At 39.0% G+C, this 21,918-nt stretch overlaps 1 protein-coding gene across 1 annotated transcript in view; it reads right to left on the bottom strand.

Annotated features, from left to right (window-relative positions):
* Positions 1-21,918, bottom strand: part of plcb3 (phospholipase C, beta 3 (phosphatidylinositol-specific)) — a 63,742-nt gene that overhangs the window by 31,468 nt on the left and 10,356 nt on the right. Inside the window, exon 2 of the mRNA XM_066680495.1 lies at positions 8,085-8,168. Within this exon, the coding sequence (XP_066536592.1) occupies positions 8,085-8,168 (84 nt within the window). The remainder of the gene's footprint in view (positions 1-8,084; positions 8,169-21,918) is intronic.

A 21,918-nucleotide genomic window follows, 5' to 3' on the forward strand; every position in this document is an offset into this window, starting at 1 on the left:
ATTCCTCAAATATGTACGACTGCACTGAACATCTTGTAAAACCAGATGAATATTTACTGAAATGCTGATGAGCTGTCTGCAAACTCTGATATCAAGCAATGTCAGTTTGTGGGGTAATGGAGTTATTCAACTGGTTAATACATTTGTTGTCAAAAGAAATATGGCTTGCATTGGTGTCCTTTTTGTAAATTATGCCTGCTCTTGTGTAAGAGGAAGTCAGTAACGAAAGACTGCTTCTGTGGAAGAAAAGTAGGAGACAGACAGAGAGGAAATGCTCATTTTATCAATCCTGAAAACATGCTTCCTGAAGTTGTGTGTGTGTGTGTGTGTGAGAGAGAGAGAGAGAGAGAGAGAGAGAGAGCACAAATACAGAGAGGGATTACTTTGTGGAATTATCATAATAAAATATTAATCATCTGGATAATCACTTTAGCCTAAACTGGCTTTTGTGAAAAGCACAGAATGCTATTCACTGCCAGCTAACCCCACACTTCTGAACGGCTACAACCAAAACAAAGCAGTGGCAAGCAAGAAAACTTTTCACATTCTTGTAAACCTTTGTCCAGTCCTCAAACAATCAGTGATACAAGTGTTACTGAGAGAGGCTAACGTTTGGTATAACCTGCATTTCTCTGAACGTTTTCACATGAGGATCCTTTCATTTCAGATAAGATTGAAAGCCACTGAAAAGTCTCCAAAACATTGTAAATTCTCTCTCTTTGTCATGCCTTCATTCACTTTCTGTCTATCAATCATGCAGTCATTTTGGCTTAAAAAGGAACACTTCAGCATTTCTAACCAATAATCTGTCTCAATCTGAAAGTACACTTAATTATCTGTAACAATATGTTTGACATTTCCCCATACCTGGGAAATGAAACCCGTTGACTCAAGACACTCTCAACAGAAGCCTGTAGAAACCAAGTGTTTCAAATTCCAAGTGCACTACACTTCAATAAAACCCATGAATATTTTTACTTAAAGACTCTTATTCTAAGCTCTCTTTAGAAATAAAAGTTTCCACAGCCTCATTTCGATTCACTTTGCACTTACTGTCTTATTTCTAAAACAATTTGAAATACCGTCCCTCTCAAATTATGTCAGGTCTGTCAAAATGTCTGCCAGCCCTTTTACACCCTCTCTGTCACTGCGTCTGTCACTTTCCCCTCTGACTTCCTGCCAGCCTTCTAAACAAAGGGAAGAGAGGGAGAACAAGGAGGAAAAAAAGTGTCAAAAGAGGATGTCTGGAACTGTTCACTTTCACTGTGATTCTTCCACCAAGAGACAATCTAGGAAGAATATATACATGTACATGGAGAAGCTCCAAAAAGAGAGAGAGAGAGAGAGAGAGAGGCAGGATGAGAAAGATGACTAAAAACTAGAGAGAAGAGAGAGAGAATAGCTATGGAGTTTTGTTTGAGGGGCACAGGGGCAGGTTGTATTCCTCAACCCGTCTCAACAATTTCCTGTACGTTTTCCCACGGCTGTGTGTAGGGGTGAGGGGAGAAGAAGAGAGAGAGAGAGAGAGGAAAAAAAAAAAAAGAGATGGGCAGATAATGGAGGGCAGAGAGAAAGGAACAGGCATCATCTGTTCATTTATGCTGGATGGACTAATTTGTATCCCTTCTGTCACTTATAGATCTCTTACAGTTGTGACACAGAAAGAAAGAGTAAGAGGAAAATGAAAAATAATGGCTCCAAACAAGTATGAGGTAGAGAGGAAAGCTATGGTGAGAGACTGGGTGAGAAAGAAAAGTAAAAACGACAGAGTGAGAGAGAGAGAGAGAGAGAGAGAGACACAGTCTCAGTAGGCTAATATAAACCAGAGCTGAGAGCATGCTAATGTAGCGTGGTCTAACAGATTCATTGTTAATGACTAGTGTAGTGCGGTTAGCTCCTCATCTCTACATTAGTGCAAATCAATTACGGTAACTGAGAAAATGAGAAAAGACTCAGGCGATATGGTACTCCCATCTCCATAGTCAAAGACCACTGTCTTCCATTAGAGCAGCAGACACAAGCCCATATCCCCACACTAACCTCTAATACACAAAACATTCTCCAAAGTGGCCTTACTAATGTTACTGCTAATCTGTAATTGAGCGGTCACAGAAGCACAATTCAATAAAGTCACCAAAAAGTGCTTCTGAAAGCAAGGGAAACATGACCGACTTTACTGCTCGCTGCATGAGAAAACTCATGACAAGAATTTGATCCAATCTAGACCATCAGGACTGGAGTCAACCCTGAAATATGGTAATTAGTCAAGTATTTGCTGTCTTAAGCCATGGCCAGTTCCTATTCTGTGGTACCTCTTCAGAGAGCTGGGCCAGGACCAGTGTTTTCTGAGAAGACCCTGCCCAATCTCCAGTCATTTTTTGAGAGAATCAGACTATTTCAATTTGATTACATGTCTCGGGCAGTGTTAGGCTGCTGCAAAATTAAACTATTTTATATAGATTATTAAGAAACAAACCAATTGACTTGAGTAAAACCAGCTCACATATTTATGGGTAAACACTGCCTTAAACATTTATTAAGCCATACACACCATAGGCCTACTTTTTGGGATTGAAATTGGCTTCTTATTTAAATCTACCTCTCTGCTTCAAATGTTTAAATTGTGCAATATTATATTCTGTTTCCCTGTAACTGCTGCGCAACTTAAGGAGGAACAAACAATTCAAAGTAATTTTAGCTCCATCACTGCATTTAAAACTCTAACAGATTTCTAATATTATATATAGTGAGAGCTGGAGAAATGTTTCACTACTAACTGCCAACATGTTGATTCTGCTTCTCATCCTGTACTGAGATGGTAGAAGTGTTTACTTTGCCAAGCACAAGCATATTTTATAGACTTTGCTTTACTTTTTGCGATGCTCTCATCTGTACTCATACAGCACTGTATTTAAACCACTAGTGTAGTGTTAACATACTCAAAATGTGTTGATGTGTGAAGAATTTAAAAAATATTTAAAGGCTGGCAGTGTGATACTGGGGTGGTGAGAAGTATCTGAAACAGAAAAGTTGCCACAGAATGCAGCTATTATAGTGTCTTACTTTTAAAGTCAACATTCTGATGCATGTCAACAGCGGCATTCCACTAAAAGAACATACAAAAATGTTATGACTCGTGTAAAATGAAAGCATTGCAAAAACATTTGGTAGATAAGAAATAACTATATCAGCAGCATCAGTTCAGTCAAAACTGAGAAGTAGCAGGCTACTTCACCAATGCTGGAACCACTTGAAATCGTAGCTATGCATTCTACTAAGAAATGGGTTCAATTTTGTTTCTACAGAAACAGTTTAGCAATATCAGGTTAGATCAAACTTACTCAAGCATTTTAAAAATGACCCAGCAGTCAAACTATTAGCATAGTCAGTGAAAGTGGGTCATATCAATATAAAATCAAGGGATGCAGCAAAATGTCTGACACCAAATATTTTCAGCTTAAACATAATTAAAATGCCTATTTTAACCTGAGCCTAAAAAGCTATTAAAATATTTTAATTCTATTCTGTTCTATTTTTAAAAAGCATTGGCGTCAGAATGAATTTTCAAAGTTTGACAGCATTTTGTCACTTATTGTTTTGATTTTTTTGACTAAACTGATGAACTGTTTTGTCTAAGAATATTCCTTTTGTTGAATCACTATTATTAACTATTTCAAAGAGGATGCAATAAAACTAACAGCATTGGTCCAAAATATCACATTACACACACAGTAAAGTCTTCAATATAGCAGCAGCGTAACAGGTCTGAACTATATTATGTGGCTGTATTACATATGAAAACCATATGAGATCAGAGTTCAGAGGTTAGTCATTTTTCTGGTGACTTATGTCTGCTATTATAAAGGGAAACAGATGTTAATCTAGGTCTATGGTAATAAATGGGCAAATTCAGAATAGTTTACATGACATGTCTCCTTTGGATAATATAAATGATCAATAACATATTAAGCACACTTGGTCTGAGAGAAGGATTAAGAAACAGGCTCACTCTCTCTGTCTTTTTCTCTCCTTCTCTCTCTTTCTCTCTCTATGTCAGTGTATTAATTCCATTTGGAAAAAGGGCTTACCCAGGCTGAATCTTTTTTCTTCCTTTTAAAAGACTCTGTCCAGAGGAAGATTAAACAATTGCTCACACACCTAAAGTCCTTAGGTCATTTCCTTAGAAAGTGAAATTTAATACACACAGAGAGGCGCAGACACTTGAACACTCCACATACAGTGTAAAATATAGAGAATATTTAAATGTGTCAGAAAACCCACTCACATAAAAATTATGTTTTTTTTTTTTACTAAAGAAAACGTTCTATATTTAACACTGAACACTTGAAGAACCAATTGCATGATCAAGAAAGGGTTCTTCAGATTGATGGAGAATGTGCTATAGATGGTTCTATATAGCACCTTTCAGAAAAGGGTTCTATATGGCACCAAAAACAGCTTGACATTGTAACAACAAAAGAACACCTTGTGGTGCCATATAGAACCCTTTTCTGAAAAGTGCTATATAGAACCATCTATAGCACATTCTCCATCAATCTGAAGAACCCTTTCATGACCATGCAAAAGGTTCAAGTATTCAAAATTCTATATAGAACCCATGTTGTGAAGTGAATATACTTCATAAAAACTGGCTATAACTTAAAACTATAACCTCAACACCAATTATACAGCTTGGAGTTTGCATCACGATGTAGATATGACAACAGCCAGTGGAAAATACTAAAAAATGTGATCAAATACTGTAACAAGCCTGAAACAGCACATATACAGTAGAGTGTCAGAGGATGGTAACCTGTTTTTTAGAAGCTTTGTTACATTCCTGGTTTTGTTAACATTTTATTTTTTAGTTTAGTACTGGAGCTAAAATGCTAATGTTGCTAACAAGCACTAGGTGGTCAACAACTTTGTTTCCTTAAATGCATTCCCAGAACTTCTTGCAGAAGCTAAATGTGGACACAAGCTATATCAGCTGATCAACTATACTGAGGTAAGTGCACAGTTGTATCTGAAGCATTTTTCCAATGAAATTTCTGAAATTATTTTAAAAATGCATCCTTAATAATAATAATAATATAAATACATAATAAAATAAAAACAACACTCTATACCCATTATATCAGTATCATCAGATAGTCATCGCTTTCATGCTGTCTTGTGTTGTGCCATCTCTAGTTTGCATTTCATACAGTTACAGGCTGCTGCTTTAGTCTCAGTTGCATTTGTTCCTGGAGTAAAACAGGATAAAAAACCTACTTGGGAGGAGGTTTTCAACAGCATGAGGGTGTGTTTTCCTTTCAACACAAAACCCTTTCTACCATTCTACCAGTGTGTGCACATGGCTCACATTTTCAGAGGTTTGGGCACACACATACAACCACACCTTATCACAGAGGAGTAAAGAAACTCTACAGGCGTGTGTGTGTGTGAAGGAAATGAAAGAAAAAAAAAAAAAAAAAAAAAAAAAAAAGGTTGGAGGAGGACAGAAGTGGATTCGTGGAAGTGCGGCTGACTTTTAACAACTTTACGCTACTTAGAAGGAGAAGTTTAAAAAAAGGTGCGCGATTATGAAATTATTAAATATAATAATAGCTGTGTTACATCTAAATGTGTCTGAAAGTGCGCAGTTACTGAAGAGACGAGATGAGCTGTCCTCTTTCCTCTAAAGAGGAGGCAGGCTTCCCCTGGGCCTTTATTCCACCCACCAAACAGGGTTACTGCTTCTCCTCAGGCGAAGATTGCCCTAGTGTCCTAATACTGCAACACACACATGCGCACACACTCACACACTAAAGGACCTCACCTGCAGAATAAAGCGCTCTTATAGAATAACATATACATTATATGATGACACTTATTCCTCCCAAAATATATGATACTGGACTAAAATTGGAGCATCCTTTCTTGTTTTTTTTTTTTTTAGAAATACCATTATGAGTCTGACTAAATAAATAAATAAACAAAATAATGTTCTTGTAGGAACTAAAATAAATCATAATATACACAAAGCATATACATATCAAATTAAAGACAGAAACCAGAAACAGACCTATTTAGTTGTAGAGTCTGTGTATATTTTCAGCCACTTAAGAGTCAGTTAAGAATAGTTTCTGACTGTTGCACAGTAGCAAATATTTGTAAAATATTAATTAACCAGGAAATATACCATTTTTGTCATAGTTACTCTCATTCCCACATCCACACACAGTTCACTGCACGAATGATGAGCAACTGCAGAACAGCAGCTCCCCTTAATGCAGCAGCCTGTGTATGAAGGAACTACATGCTATTACATGCCTTGTTAATAAGCCTGAAATCATGAAAGGTAAAAATACAAAGAGGAAGCAAAATATCAATGGGAAGAGAAAGGAACAAAAAGAAACAGAGGGGGAGGATGGGAGGGAGCTTGATTTAATTTCACTGGCTGAAATTTGATTCGATTCATGAGCACTCACATGATGTGGGCTAATCGTCTGGAGAGTGAAACGGATAAAAAGAGGGTGACTGAAGAATAGCAAAACAAGACTGAAACAAGAAGAGAAACGAGAAGGCAGACTAAACTGGACAAAAAGACTCTGGCCTGTGAGACCAGACCACTGACTAAAGATCTGCTACACATCTGTGGTGTAGTTAAAGAAGGAGAGAATACATACATTTTAATCTTCAGTCAATATATGGAAACATTGCTGCTAAGTAAAGCCATGTTCACATCACTATTTTTGTCCCACAAAGCCACACATTTACATACTTTTGCCTATTCAGTGTGCTTTCACACATGCCTTGCTTGTCTGGAACTTCTAGCTTTTTAGCTTTGTCTGAACAGAAAGAGCATCTCTGAAAGATGCCTATGACAATGGATCCAAATCTGGACCAACCAAAAAAATGCTCCTTGATCAAAACAAACTGAAAAATGGTTCTGTTCGTGTGCAATGTGAAAACACTTTTTGGATGCTTCTGACCAATTACAGGAAGCTGAGTATAAATTACAGAGGTGGGCTTGAGCAGGGAATTTACTCACCGCCTTCACTCCAAATAAGAGTGGAAAACATGTAAAAATCAGTCATTTAACTGCACATTCACTGCCATATACATATTGTCCCAACATGAGTGAAAACATAGTGTCATTAGTAAAAACAGTGAGCATCATTAGATATAAAAATGTTAAATTATGCGTGTTTTATCGTTCAGAGTTGTACGTTGCACACTAGGAAATAATAACATACAACACCTCTCCTGTTTCTCACATCAAATGTCTTGCATTTAATGTCGTTACTGTGTTAAACATTAAAAAAATAAAAGAATACTGCATTATTATCAGAGGGGCACTCAGTAGTACAAAGGGTGAAGTGCAATGGGGCTTGGTTTGGAACACAGCATTAATCACCAACTTCAACCATATAAAGTGGAACAGAAAAAGGGAATAAGGAGCTGGTAAATATGTAGGTTAATCGTTGCGTATGCTAGCAATGTATGAGTTTGTGTCTTACATAAGTTTGATCTGAGCCACAAATAAGTAGTAGTAGTAGTAAACAGTATGGGGGAGAAGCCGTTCACATACACGATGATGAAAGGACATAGTTACAGTCCTTTGGTTCTTGCTAAACTGCAATGTAAGCTATACAATGTAACAAAAACAAATCTTGGTCCAGATTTTCATGTGTGAAAACACCCTCAGTCTACAGCAGTACATTTAAAGATTTTGGGTGATTTAATTTATTTAAAACATATTTCAGCTCATAAATCTACAAATCATTGTGTGACCTGAGCATTTTAAGGCTTCAATCATAAGTGCCTCTATTCTTCATGATTTACCACAGTCTTAAAAAAATTTGTACCCATGAGTAGGTACTATTAAAGAAGTCTTTCAGATTTTTAGTTACAAAAAGTCTTCACTGTAATGGCTGAATAATATAAGGCTCTGTAAGGTGTGCAGTACCCAAAACTGTGCCAAATAGATGGTGCAGATCGCGGTTGATCCGCTGTGGCCATCCCTGACCAGAGAAAGCAGCCGAAAGAAGAAGTTGTACAATACCAAAGGTGCTGAAAATGTTAAAAAAAAAACTCACCAGGGTAGATCCAACTGACCAGTAGAGGAAGAATCCATGGGGGTCCACTTTCAGGTTGACTAGAGTGGGCTGACTGTTGGGCTCCTAAACATGCACAAAAACACAAAGACAGAGATGGACCGGCGTTAGCACACAGCTACAGAATTAAATACGTATTCAAAATAACAGAGGAAAATCTGATGGTGGGGAAAAGTCTTCACTACACAGGGTACAGGGTCAGGATGTAAAGGAGGTAAAAATATATCATGTGCTGAACAAAATTGACAGGATATATCAGTATTAGTTGAAATAAGGCACTGTCAGGAAGTGCAAAAGCACTGGAACAAAACTGACAACAGCAATACTAGCCAGCAATATTGCTTTCCAGAGAAGAAAACATCTGACTACAACTGTGGCATGTAGTCAATAAATAAATAAAATCCAAAGGTGGCCTGTGAGGTGTATTTTATATAAAAAACACTATAGTGCAATTTTATGGCTCTGACAATGACTTCCAAACTGAATAAGTATGTTACAGGATATTTTACCAACTCACAGACTTTTAAAACCTAGAAGCAGTTTAGAAACAGACCATAACTTTTATATTTTAGTTTAGAAAAAAACAAATAAGAAAAACAAGATTTATGTCTTGCATAAATGACATGAGATAAAAATCTTGATTATCAAGATTAGGAGCAATATTAAAAAGACCATTTTAACATCAGGGAGACTCTGATGGTAAACACAAGTGAAATGTGTCCCACAGGAAACGGTAAACCTGTCATAGCTGCACTTTAGTAGTCACAGCAACAAGCATGGCCAAACAGTCAAGAAGCCACCAGAATAAGGCTTTTAAATGTCAAAAAAGTATCTGTAACACATATTAAAATGTAGATCTGCATACTGGCTTTATTTTCTATAGTTGTGGGAAGGACACTGAGGGAAGTTCCTGTTTTGTTGTTGTGACAAGCCATGTGCCAGCCATATGACTCTCCACTAGCTGCTAGATCACCAAGCAACACTGCTCAGGAAAAGGCCCTGCGGTCCTACCCACTCAATCAGAAGTTGACAAATGGACTTCCCATGGACCTTCTGCCATAGAGCCCACATGTCTGCCAGCACTAAGGGCTTGTACTTTGGATTTTTCAGTCCTCTGACGGTACAGTCTTGACTTTACACCGGAAACACTGTTTTCCCAGGGGGGAGGTGTGGTGAGTTGAGATGAACTGATGAGAACAGGCGAGAGGAAAGAGATATGCCTGGGATCTGTGGATGGCTCTCTTATACAAGAGAAAAGACAAGGACCTCAGGGAATGGGGGATTTATAAATGATTGTGATTGCTGAAAGGTGAGGCTATGGAGCCAATGCCACAAAGAAGCTCCATTCCATTGCTGACTAGAGAAAAAGAAAGATACATAGAGAGAGAGAGAGAGAGAGAGAGAGAGAGAGAGAGAGAGCAGTTGCAAACAGAGAAAACTTTTTCACATTTTTTGTAAACCTTTGTCCAGTCCTCAAACAATCAGTGATACAAGTGTTACTGAGAGAGGCTAACGTTTGGTATAACCTGCATTTCTCTGAACGTTTTCACATGAGGATCCTTTCATTTCAGATAAGACTGAAAGAGAGATAATAGCATGATTGAGAGTGGGTAGTTGAGACTCAAGATTTGAAGTGCTGTTTTCCATGAAATCTGTTTGTCCATTTAAGGTGAAAGCTCTGGCCTTTTAAAGAGCAAGAATATCCCAACATCAGGGCACAAGAGGACACCATCTTCTTGCTTCTTACTTGTATTCTTTTACTGCTTACTTTAAAATCCGTTACCAGTAAATGTCCTCCTATTAAAAGACACTATTACTAACTCTTGTGGAAAATGTCAGGTGGCCGCTGTACAAAGGCTCAGGCATAAGTGAATTGCTAAGTTAGGCTTTCCACATTACTGAATCAAAACGGGTTTGAAAAAAAAAAAAAAAAAAAAAAAAGAAACAAAAACACTAGTTTTTATGCTAAGTTAATTCATTAGTACATTTTCCCTCCTATTTTTCCCTAGACAAAACAGACATCAGTTAGCAAACCTAACAGATCTAGGCCGCTAGCATTCTCCCCTGAGCTGTCCAATGATATCACATTGAGGACAAAAGGGAAAGGAGCAGTGGCTGGTATTACAAGTATTGTAGGAAGCATGTGCTACTCTTCACTCTCCCAGATTGTTAGCATTATGTGACAGGAGAAGCTTTGTTTTGTTGGCTTTGTTTCAATTAAAAGGAACCCTGGTGTGATTGAGTAATAATGAGTGCTTATTTACATACACTTAATTACATGTGCAACATACAATCAGACTTATACCTGAGCAGGTGGGTCTCAGTCTGCTTCTAAAATAAATCTGGTGCAGTTCGTATCAATTCAATACTAACCACGTTTTTCTAAACAAGCCAAACAATGTTATTTTACTCAAATTGTAAATTTGTCAGAGCAAATGCTAAGCAAACCAGGACTGAAGCATGACAACATATCATTGTCTTGTATTGTTTGGACCAAGGGAGCCAAAACTGGATGATAATATGATGAAAAAAAATTATATATAAGTAAATATTTAAAGGTGACTAGAGATGGGCGGTATCCACATTTTTTATACCATCTCACCGTCTCAAAATATTATCGCCGTATATGGTATTACCGTGGGGAGGAGGAGGTCTGTAGGCCTGCGGTGAGCCTTAAATCTGTGAGCACGATAGCAGGATATATCTGTGAGTCCAGTGAATTTAGCTAAACACAACCCAACAGTGCACACTGACACGTGTTGATGGTAAAAACCTGTTTGAGAGAGGGTAAATTTCAGCAACTGGTGCAGAAACGTTCAAACATTAGTGAAATAAGATGGTGTACACTGTTTAAAGCACAGCTGGCGCTAACAGGCTAACACCACAGCAGATTTTTCAGCAAACTGAACTTCAGCAAAGGTTACTTGTATTCTCACAAATACAAATCTGTACGTGTTACAAGGAAGCACATGTTCAGGCAGATTTTAAGTTCATAAAAACCTTCTAAGACTACTTCAAAACTAAAAGCAGGGGAAGGCTCCTGAATGCTGAATGCTCCAAAAAGGCCTCGGCATTCATAGCCCAGCTCAGTGAGGCTGGGCAAAAGCCGAAGCATAATGCCAAATGCATGCTGCTAGGTAGATTGGCTATTCAAAAATGTCCACAGGTGTGAGTGTATGTGTGTGATGCTCTGTGATGGACTGGAGCCCTGTCCAGGGTGTGTTCCTGCCTTGAGCCCAACGATACTGGGTAGGCTCCATATCCACAAGACCCTGACCAGAACAAGGCAGTTACAGAATGGTTGGACAGACAAACAATTTAGAATAATATTCAATTTAAAAAGTCACACGTTGCTCTGTTGAGTACTGGAAAGCTAATCAATACACTGCCCACATTGATAGTGCAAATGAGTTTATCAAAAAGATAAACAATCTATCTAGCATTATATGAAAACTAAGTAAAGCCCGCATGTAAAGCTGCCAAGTAAGGGTGGCACTGTGGCACAGCAGGTAGTGTTGCAATCACACACCTCCAGGGACCACAAGTCCAGCTCCGGCTGACTGTCTGTGAGGAGTTTGGTGTGTTCCAACACATGTTGGTAGGTGGATTGGCAACTCAAAGTGTCCATAGGTGTGCGTGTGTGTGTTGCGCTGTGCACGACTGGCGGCCCCTCCAGGGTGTGTTCCTGCCTTGCGCCCACCTGACCTGACCACGTAGGCTCCGGACCCACTGTGACCCTGTACAGCGGTTACAGACAATGAATGAATGATAAGTAAAGCCTTATTAGCATGCATAGAAACATAAATTTAATATAAGAAAACAGGTGTAACACAGGCCTGATGCGTCTCATCTAAATTCCACCGTTTTCCACACCTGGTGTTCAATAAACTCTTGACTCATTCTTTTTCACAAATGGTCACAAACACACCACTGTGGTAAAACCCTCATTCAACATAATCTACTGAGATTAGAAATAAACACAAATCTATGTCCTGGCTGTGTGTGGGCACCTTGAACAGCTGCTGCCGGGCAGACGGCACGTCGCTTGATTTTGTTTATTTACTGGGTAAATAAATCCAGGGGTGTTGACAAATGGGGAAATCAACAGCTAAGCAATGATTACATTTACGGGTTAGTGGAAAGAAAACAGGCACTGATTGCCAAGATATGCATTCATATTATTCTCTTTATTTCATCTTCACACATATAAAACACAAACAAATGGATGCAGCTGATTTGTTTATATCTGCGTAAACACAATCATATTACTGCTGTATTGTGGTTGGTGAATGACCCCCATTCTGAGCAGTGTGCACTACACAAAGCCACTGAATACAAGGAGCATTGGCATCGGACGCCTTCAGGTGGATTAATTATACTATGAAAAGAAGAGAGAGGGAGAGGGAGAGGGAGGAAATGAAAAACAGCTAAATTAGACAAGATGAGTTAAAAAAAAAAGAGTGAGAAAGAACAAGCAAAAGGGAATGAGAAGAAGAGGGAGAAGAAATAAGGGAAGAGACAGAGAGAAAAGAAGCAAAGGAAAAAAAGTAATAGGAAAATTGATGGTGTAAAGAAAGCACAACCGAAGGGCAGAAGAGTGAGAGAAGTAGACAGTTGCGTTGACAAATTGCTTCAGCTTTTCATCTTCTCACAGCTAAGCTCATACACTTATTATCCCCCAGTGTGAGAGTGCTAGTGGGGGGCTCTGCGTTAACCTTTAGCCTACAGTACGCTCTCTCTCATTAGAGACTCTATAATGTACACAGCAGAGTAATGAGCTACCAGCCCCTCACTACCTCCTACTCACACTCATCTTCAGCAAATAAACCTTAAGGATATCCCTCACACACACACACACACACACACACACACACACACACACACACACACACACACACACACACACACACACACACACACACACACACACACGTACAGTACTGCATTTCAGTGACACCAGGTGGAAATTTTGAGCCTGTTTATAAATGTTTAACATTTTGTGTGTGTAATATTGCTCTCGTGATCACAAATGTGAAACTAGTGAGGAATTCTCTCTATAATGGTTTTTACCTTCTCAATTTTAACATTTCCCTTTTCTCTCTGTCTCTCTGCACTCGAGGGGATGCTCTGCGCTTGAGCTTTGAAAGGGTGCGGGTTTTTGACAGTCCCCTGGTTGTGTGAACGCAGGCCCGCCTACTAGCATAGACATTTACACCATGTGACCAATTGTGACTACATTTATTATATCATTTCCACAGAAAGAAGTGCTGTGCACATGTCACTCTTTCACTGCATTTGTTTTCAGAGAGAAATGTCCTGCAAATCCTTGATCACAGTAGTGTGAGCTGTTACAATGGGAGAGGAAACAGTGACACGACAGTTTACCATTCAAGCTATAGATGTCATTTGGCCAAACGCGTACCAAAACTTGTCTGAATGCGATCCAATCACCCAAGTAGCCCAGTATTTGAATCACTCTCCAAGTGGTGAAAATTACACTTAAAATTAGTCAGGATTAAGTGCAGCTTCTTCGACATGGGGTTAGTAAATGCAGAATTAAAATCTAACCTCCTAAAGTAAATAATAAGGCATGTCCTTATCCTCCCCGTTAATTCAAAATAATCAAGGTGTGTCGGGTGGGGTTGTGGATTAATTAACTGTTTAAATGCAAAGACAAACTTATTTCCCTTTTATTCTGCTGATATTTGCTTTTCTTTTGATGATAAAGACAAATTTTATATATATTTGGTTTGGAAAGCTTATCTAGTGACTGTTAACATTATTCTGTTGCAAAGTCCATGCTTACATTTGCTGTACAGATGTGTGGTTTGTAAGTAAGTAAATCTTGTTCAAATATTTTATTAGATTCGTAACAAAAACTATGTTTTATTCTGTGCCCACCTCTTTACTCCAGAAACATGCTGTTAGCGTGCAAGTATGCAATACTACATGTTAATAGAACATACTGTGTTCATTTATTAACATGATAACATGGACCACTTATCATGGAAAATATTCAAAATCTGTGCTGACCCCACATTTCAAACTCCAGAGCATTCTCTGTATTTCACAATCACAACCAAACATACACACAATACAGCAATCCTTTTATAGCCTGTTTCCAGGCTTTTATAGCCTGTTTCCACGTAGTCCCTGGTCCCTGGAACCATTTTAACCCCTCCTTGTGGCTATTACTAAACCATCAGACCAGGTACTAAATGTGACATGTAAACCCTGCAGAATGCTGATTGGCCAGAGACACATGTCAATCACCATGAAATGCAGAGCTCCAGCACAAACTTGCGGTTTGTAAAATTTCCCAAGTTACAGCAGCAGCCACATTTGTTTTGTCTGACTTACATTGGCTCCCTGGATCAGTGGCAGACAAAAAAAGTCCAGGGAAAGCTGGACGTTCAACAAGGAAGACTCTGCTGTGAGAAATGATGCTCAGAGCCAACAAGTAAACAGCACCTAACGTTACTGACACCACAGACGGTAACACGGTTCTGAACAGAGTCAAACACATGCAGTGAAAAAGCAGCACTAGAGACTGATATAAGGTATATTTGTGTGTGTGTGTGTGTGTTGTGTCTGTGTCTGTTATATATATTATACAAGAAGAGACTTAAATACTAATTTTTATATCTGTCAAAGTCTCATTAACCTAGAGGTGCAGAAAGGATTCTCTACTTGAATCCTACATCCCCATAACACATATGGCCAGTATGATTGACTGTGCCTTTCTCTGCTGTCACGTGACACTCTATAGCTATGTTTGATTGTTAGCAGCATCAAAACTGGAAGGAAAACTTCCTTGTCATATGCAAGACTGTGCAAGACTCAGGTGCAACTTGGGTAACACATGAGTTTCAAAAGCGACTGAGAATGGCAGCTAAAAAAGCAGAAGGTTGGACATAAGCTATTTTTCAGAGAAATGTGTCACTTAACCCTTTGAGGTCGGCTATGCCGCCGGCGGGATAAAATTGAAATTCCACATAAACACGTATATAACTCTGCGAGATTTTATCCTAAAAAAAAAATACAACATACCTCGGAAACCTTGAAGGGTCTACTTTCCAACTATATATAGGATGAAACGATATATATATTTATATTCTTGTGAGAGAAGCGTAAACAACAACCGGCACATTTTTGAGGCACAAGCTTTTTTGTTCCGCCCATAGACGCGTTCTGCCATTCATATGTTAACACTATGGTAATTCGGCAGCTGCTAGTGGAGGATCATTGGCTGATAATTTGCATGAAAACGCCCAAATACAGAGCCACATGTCGCGGAATTGTTTACGTGGAGCTTCGTCATGTCGCACTCACGGGAGCTGGAGCCACTGCGGAGGAGAGCTTTGTTCTGGAAAATGAAGAGGATTTCAGCTCATCTGACGAAAGCGGGGAGGACAGTGACGAAGAAAGATTTATTTTGAGATGCGGATTGATCCGAAGGAGGATTTTTGTGAAGGGTAAGTGAAATATTTCTTTTCAAATGAAACAAACCCACGCTTCGCGCTCACTGTGTACACTCCGCGAATTCCGGATAAATTAAAATAAAGAATAAATTAAATAAGTATTCCTTTGTATATGAAAGCATAAATTAATGTAAAAAAACCCTGCTGTTGTGTAAACGGGACATTCAAGTGTAGCCTGTTGCTAATCTGAGTGCATGCTGAGAGTGCTAACATTAGCATGCGAGGCTCCAGTACCATAAGTGTGGCTTATGGCTGTATATGTTTAGCCTAGTGTGGTAATGTCATGTGTAAATGGCCTGTGTGAATGTAATAGTGTCATCCTATGTAGCTTGTTATGCTATGTACTGCTATACATAGGTCATATGTAAGTACTGTATTTGAAATACAAGTAATTATTAGTTGTAGTGACTGTTGGCATGAATAGCTAATCTTTGTAACTGCTCAGAAGCTCACATTTCTTATTATTTTTCTTTCAGAAATGTGGAAAATACTCCACCTCCAAGCAAAGACGACGGCGTCAACCAAGTCTGCAACCACCAACGTGTAAACACATAGTCAAGTTTGTTAACGAAATTAATCCATCATAATAATGGCAATGGCACACAGCATACAGCAGGCTAAAATCGTCTGGAGCTATGAATTACATGGTTTGGAAATAAACTGCACAACAAACTGCCAACTATCAGTTCTCTTGCAGTCTTGTTTTATCACGGAGCAAAGAAAATATAGGCACTGTCAACAGCAAATCTATACCCTTGCCTCTGGCCAATAATATCCAGCCCTCAATGACATTATTTTCTAATCCTTCATAACAGGTAATGGAAAAAAAGAAGCCAAAAAATATATATATAAAAAATCACTTACTCGTAATCCTTCACACAGTTATAACTCATAACTGCTATGACAAACCACTTAATGGTAGTATCTCAATGAGTTAGACACATGATCTTAACTAATACATTGGCTGCTATTTTGCACACCGTACCTATAGATGCTAGAAATGTCAATGCTTTAGGTCCTGTTGTGATTTTCAGTGTGAGGGTACCCCAGAGGTTCACCATGTACAACACCACGTACTTAAACAACTACTCCTATCTAAACAGGGCTTCAGAGTAGTAAACAAAGGCTGTGAACAAACAATTGTTTAATATGTAGTGTTTTATCTTTTATTTATTTGTTTTTCCCCCACAGACAATTTTATCAGCTATTTTTTACTGTTTTTTTTAGATAAACAATTTATAGGCTCTCAACAGTCTATTATGTTTATCGTTTGGTCTTTGCTTGAAAACTTGCTTTATTCAATTTATTCCTGGCTAATAAAAATAATATAATACATAGAATAGAATATAGAGAAAGAGACAGCAAGAGAATGAAAAACTAAATGGTGAGAAGGGGATGTTTAGTGGCTTTAAAATGATACTCCACTGTACTGAACCTAATGGTAATATGTCCACTATTTGGACATTTATTGCCTTTTTAATAAAGTTGTTGAAGCCAATATCCTACAGCTATACTCAGAGTCCTCATAGTTTGTCCACTCAGCGCTCATCCAGGCAACACCTCTGGGCAGAAGTCATAAAAGAGTAAGCTCCTATTTCTTTGAAAGGATAGAGATCAAAATACAGAAAACTGAGTCAAATTTCATTTTAAAAAAATGTATTTGAAATCACTGATACAATCTGATAATTAGTGTTATGTATGAATATTTTGTAGCATTTGGCTCAACAAGGAACAACAAATGTGATTTTTTTAGCTCGTCCTCATCGCTGCGCTAGTGTACGTTTCCACATTGAGAGGGGCTTTCCCACAAGCACCACAAAATCATCAACCCTCCGCTCATGTCGTATTGCATAGTTGATTGGCTAATTTTGTTAAAGGACAGGACGTTATCTGTAAACAGATGCCTGTTAGCTATAGTCTCCCTGCTACACATGGCTGTGTTAACACATTAAGGGCAATACTTAACAGATTTGTACTTTTTGATACATTAAGCGTATTATAACATGGCACTAAAATAAACAATTAAAATGTATGTTAAAAGAGAGAGTGAGATAGGAGAAAGACAAGCAAAGGTAAAAAAAAGAAAGACAGGAGACCTTTGAGCAGCCATTAAATGATTGCACTGATTTACTGCAGTGTTGTCTTCCTGCCAAGACTTGCATGTTCTAGCAGCGTTAAGCAAACACACACCCATACACAAACAGCACACACTTTCCCTGCTGATCTACACTAAGACAGAGAGAGAGAGAGAGAGAGAGAGGAAGGGCTGTAAGGAGGGTGCAAAGGTCAAACACACCCACATGTGAATAGTGGGAAGTTGAGGCTGACATTAAAACTGGCTCCGTATTGTGAGCTGCCCTTCAATCATTCACTCGCTCTCACCTCAGTGTCAGTGAGTAGCAGCTTGTTTCTGTGTGTGGTGAGAATCCACTAAAGCAAGAGTGGTAACAAGGATGAAGAGGCACCACATGACCTTCTGAAGGAACTGCACTGCTGGGTACAAAACCACTTCAGAGTCTCCTGGCACAGTGCAAACCAGCTTCAGAAGGGTCTCCTAAAGAGCTGCACAATAGGACTCAAAGTATGCTTCAGAGAGCTGCCTGATGCAGCTGTGGAATAGGGCCTACAATCTGCTTAAGAGAGCCTCCTGAAGGTACGACTCCATGGGGCACACAAAACTGCTTCATCAATTCTTCTGAAGGAACTAACACACACAGTTAAAATCTGATTCAGGGGACCTCTTGAAGCAGCTGTGACACAGGGCCCAAAAACCTCCTGAAAGAGCTGGTCCACAAGGCCTGAAGAGAGAATCAGAGTGCATCCTGAAGGAGCTGGGCCACAAGGCCTGAAGAGAGGCACATAGGGCCCCCTGAAGGAGCTGGGCCACATAGGGCCCCCTGAAGGAGCTGGGCCACATAGGGCCCCCTGAAGGAGCTGGGCCACATAGGGCCCCCTGAAGGAGCTGGGCCACATAGGGCCCCCTGAAGGAGCTGGGCCACATAGGGCCCCCTGAAGGAGCTGGGCCACATAGGGCCTCCTGAAGGAGCTGGGCCACATAGGGCCTCCTGAAGGAGCTGGGCCAGAAGGCCTAAAGAGAGGCTTATAGGGCCTCACGAAGGAGCTGGGCCATACAGGCACTCAGCCTGCTTTAAAGGCTTCCTGAATGATCTGCAATACAAAACCCATAAAATGTTTCAGAGGAGCTCACAAATAAGTTCAGAGAACTAACAGACAGCACTGAAATACATTTAGAGTGTCTTGGTTGTCTGATTCATATGCCTAAAGAGAGGCTCATAGGACCTCCTGAAGGAGCTGGGCCACAAAGCCTAAAGAGACACTCAGAGGGTCTCCCGAAGGAGCTGGACCACAAGGCCTAATAACAGACTCAGAGTGCTTCATGAAGAAGCTGGGCCACAAGGTCTAAAGAGAGACTAAAGGGGTCTAAAGTAGCAGAGCAATACAGCCTGCTTTAAAAGGCCTCCTGAATGATCTGACACACAAAACCCTTAAAATGTTGCAGAGGAGCCCACAAATAAGTTCAGAGAACTAACAGAGGGCACAGAAATACATTCAGAGTGTCTTCATTGTCTGTTTCAAAGGCTTCCAACCCTATTTCAGAGGGTTCCCTGAAGGAGCTATGACACCAGGCTGAGAAGAAAAAAAAATAAATCAAAAGTCTTCCCAAAGGAGCTGCATCATAGGGCCCAGGAAAGAGTTGCCAGGTGTATACTTTGTTTCAGCAGAAAGATAAATAAGCAAGTTTGTGTAGGCGCGTGTTCAACTCAGAATGTTTGTATGTGTTTATACATGTGAGCGCACACACAGATGTGGCCTACACTCAAATCTCCTTGCAATTTTTTTTTTACATTATTACTCTCCTCTTCCTATGTCTTGATGTACCCAGCCCACGTCCTGTTTTTTAGATCTAACCTGAGATATTAGCTGTAATGCAGCTCATAAATTGCATTAAGAACAAAATTTTAGCTTCTGGGAATGAAGGCAATGCAAGGTAATGAGAAGCCCTGTTTGTGAGTACCTATTACCACCAGCCAAAGTCTCAAACCGGTTCCTGTTCTTAAGTTCCCTTAAACTGTGAAAATCAGAATTTGTGCTTCTTTTTTCCATTGGCACAGCTCAAACCACACCATGCACAGAGCCTGGCACATAAAATACAACATCTTTCAGGCATATGTGCATGGTGTACAGTGTGTGAGTGGGGTCTGTAGCGTGTGTGTCCTCATGATAAACAGGATACATGTGTGGGCTACAGGAGGGGACGGGGTAAACACTTGAAGGCAAGACAAAAAAAAAGGACTATTTGAGTGGGCAATAAATTGAGAGAGTCAAGAGGAACAGAGAACAGAAAAAAAAACATAATTTGCAGGAGAAAGGAATAAAACCAAGGACATCCAGTAAGAAAAACTGGTATCACAGCTTATAAAGGGATGTTTTCATGAATGAATATTCACTATATTAAGCTCAAATAGGTCTCATATTTGTTGTTTTGCTATTTGTGCTACACTGCTGTTACAAAAGTAGCATAAAAACTGAGGGTAAGCTGGTGACCTTTCATCAGAACACTGGTAAACTAGGTAGATAACTTGAGGGCAAATATATAACATACTAAGCAGTAAAATAATATTTAAAGTAGTTTAAATAGTCTTTTAGTTGGGCATTATACCAGTTCACACCGGAAACCGTTTATTATTTTTTATTATGATATGAATTTTTCATATACTGGCCACACTGGTTTAAAGAGCCTAACTATGTCTGGAAAGCAGCGCGGTGGTAAATTATTTCACAGGGGACATTTTCATTGCTGTGCCGCTAAACACGCATGGAACGCAAGTATTAGTGGAGTTATTGAGCGTGGTGAAAATGTACAGGGGGAGCTCTGAACCACAAGTTGTACCAGACACTGAAGTAGAAGGTGATGACCCAGAAGATCTTTTGCCGAAAAAAGGACCCATGTCTGTTGTCAGAAGGTATTTGGATTTAAAAGTTCGGATGTGGACCAAACAAACACTTACTGCAAATGCTGTAGAGCTAAAGAATCAATAGTATTATTGCTGGGAGTTGCACTTTGTTGTTATTTATGATTATTGATATTATTTATTTGTTTAAATATTGTTTATTAATGAAGATATTTGGGGGTTCTTCAGTGCAATACAAACACTGACAAGCAGCCCTAGCTACTGTATATCTAAACACCTCTTATTTGTTTAAAAATGTTGCAAATTAATGAAGGTAAAGGTTTAAAAAAAATGGTCAGAGGTTCATAACATTAACAGAGTGTTAATACGTTGTAAAAAATTAGCCTCTAGTTTTAAAGTTGTCTGAAACGTGTTAAAAAGGTTCTACATTTTCACTGCACCTGTCATGACACGATTTCTTCACTAATTTAGTGCCACCCTCTGAAAACTGATTATGACTGTGGGGCCATGCAAACCTGTATTACATATCATACTGATGTGGAAATGTTTTTTTTTGTACAATGAACAATTCTCATGACAGAGGAGTAGGGTAATCATAACCACTCTACTGCAAAAATTCTTCAATCAGTGCGGTTAACACGTCATCACCATGAAAGCGAAATATACAAAGTTAGGGAAAGATTATTATACTAGGGATATCCATCACATGCACACATTAAAATAATAAGGGCCACAAGCAGCAACACAGAAAAAAAAATAGTCCCTTCAATTTGTGATCAACCAGTTACAAATAAATGTTTAATGTTCACACTGATGTTTTGTTTTATTTTATAAAATGCTATAAAAAATTATAATAAAAAATAAATTAATTAATAATTTTAAAAACTTTCCCATGGCTATTCAGATTAATGTCAGCATAATTTGCAGTACTTGAGTTGTGTAATCGGTGCTTGTTTTTTATACCAGATAAATGTGATGATAATACAAATACGTCAGGAAGAATTTTACTACAGCCTCGAATGTGAAATAGCTAATATCCATGTGCTTGCTTCATTTTAAGCCCATCTTCTAGTGTCCATAAACACATGACTCAGCAGCACACACGCGCACCAGTAAGTACTATTGGCTTTGATACTGATACAGTATCCATTCAACAATACTGACTAGTCTTCAGGTCAAACTGTTGTTATAGAAAAGTACAGTTCAGCCAAACTATCAGCCATCATCTGTAATGCATTCTTGCTTATGCCCCTTTCCCAAACACACACCTACACACCCATACACCCACAGAACAAACATGAAAAGCAAGTCATGGCAGGATACAATAATAATTCATTCTTATCAGCGAAAAAAACTCAAAACTCCATTTCACAGCATTTGAGAAGAGAAATAAAACCTTCT

The sequence above is a fragment of the Hoplias malabaricus genome, chromosome 9, assembly GCF_029633855.1.
Source record: "Hoplias malabaricus isolate fHopMal1 chromosome 9, fHopMal1.hap1, whole genome shotgun sequence".
Classification (NCBI taxonomy): domain Eukaryota; kingdom Metazoa; phylum Chordata; class Actinopteri; order Characiformes; family Erythrinidae; genus Hoplias; species Hoplias malabaricus.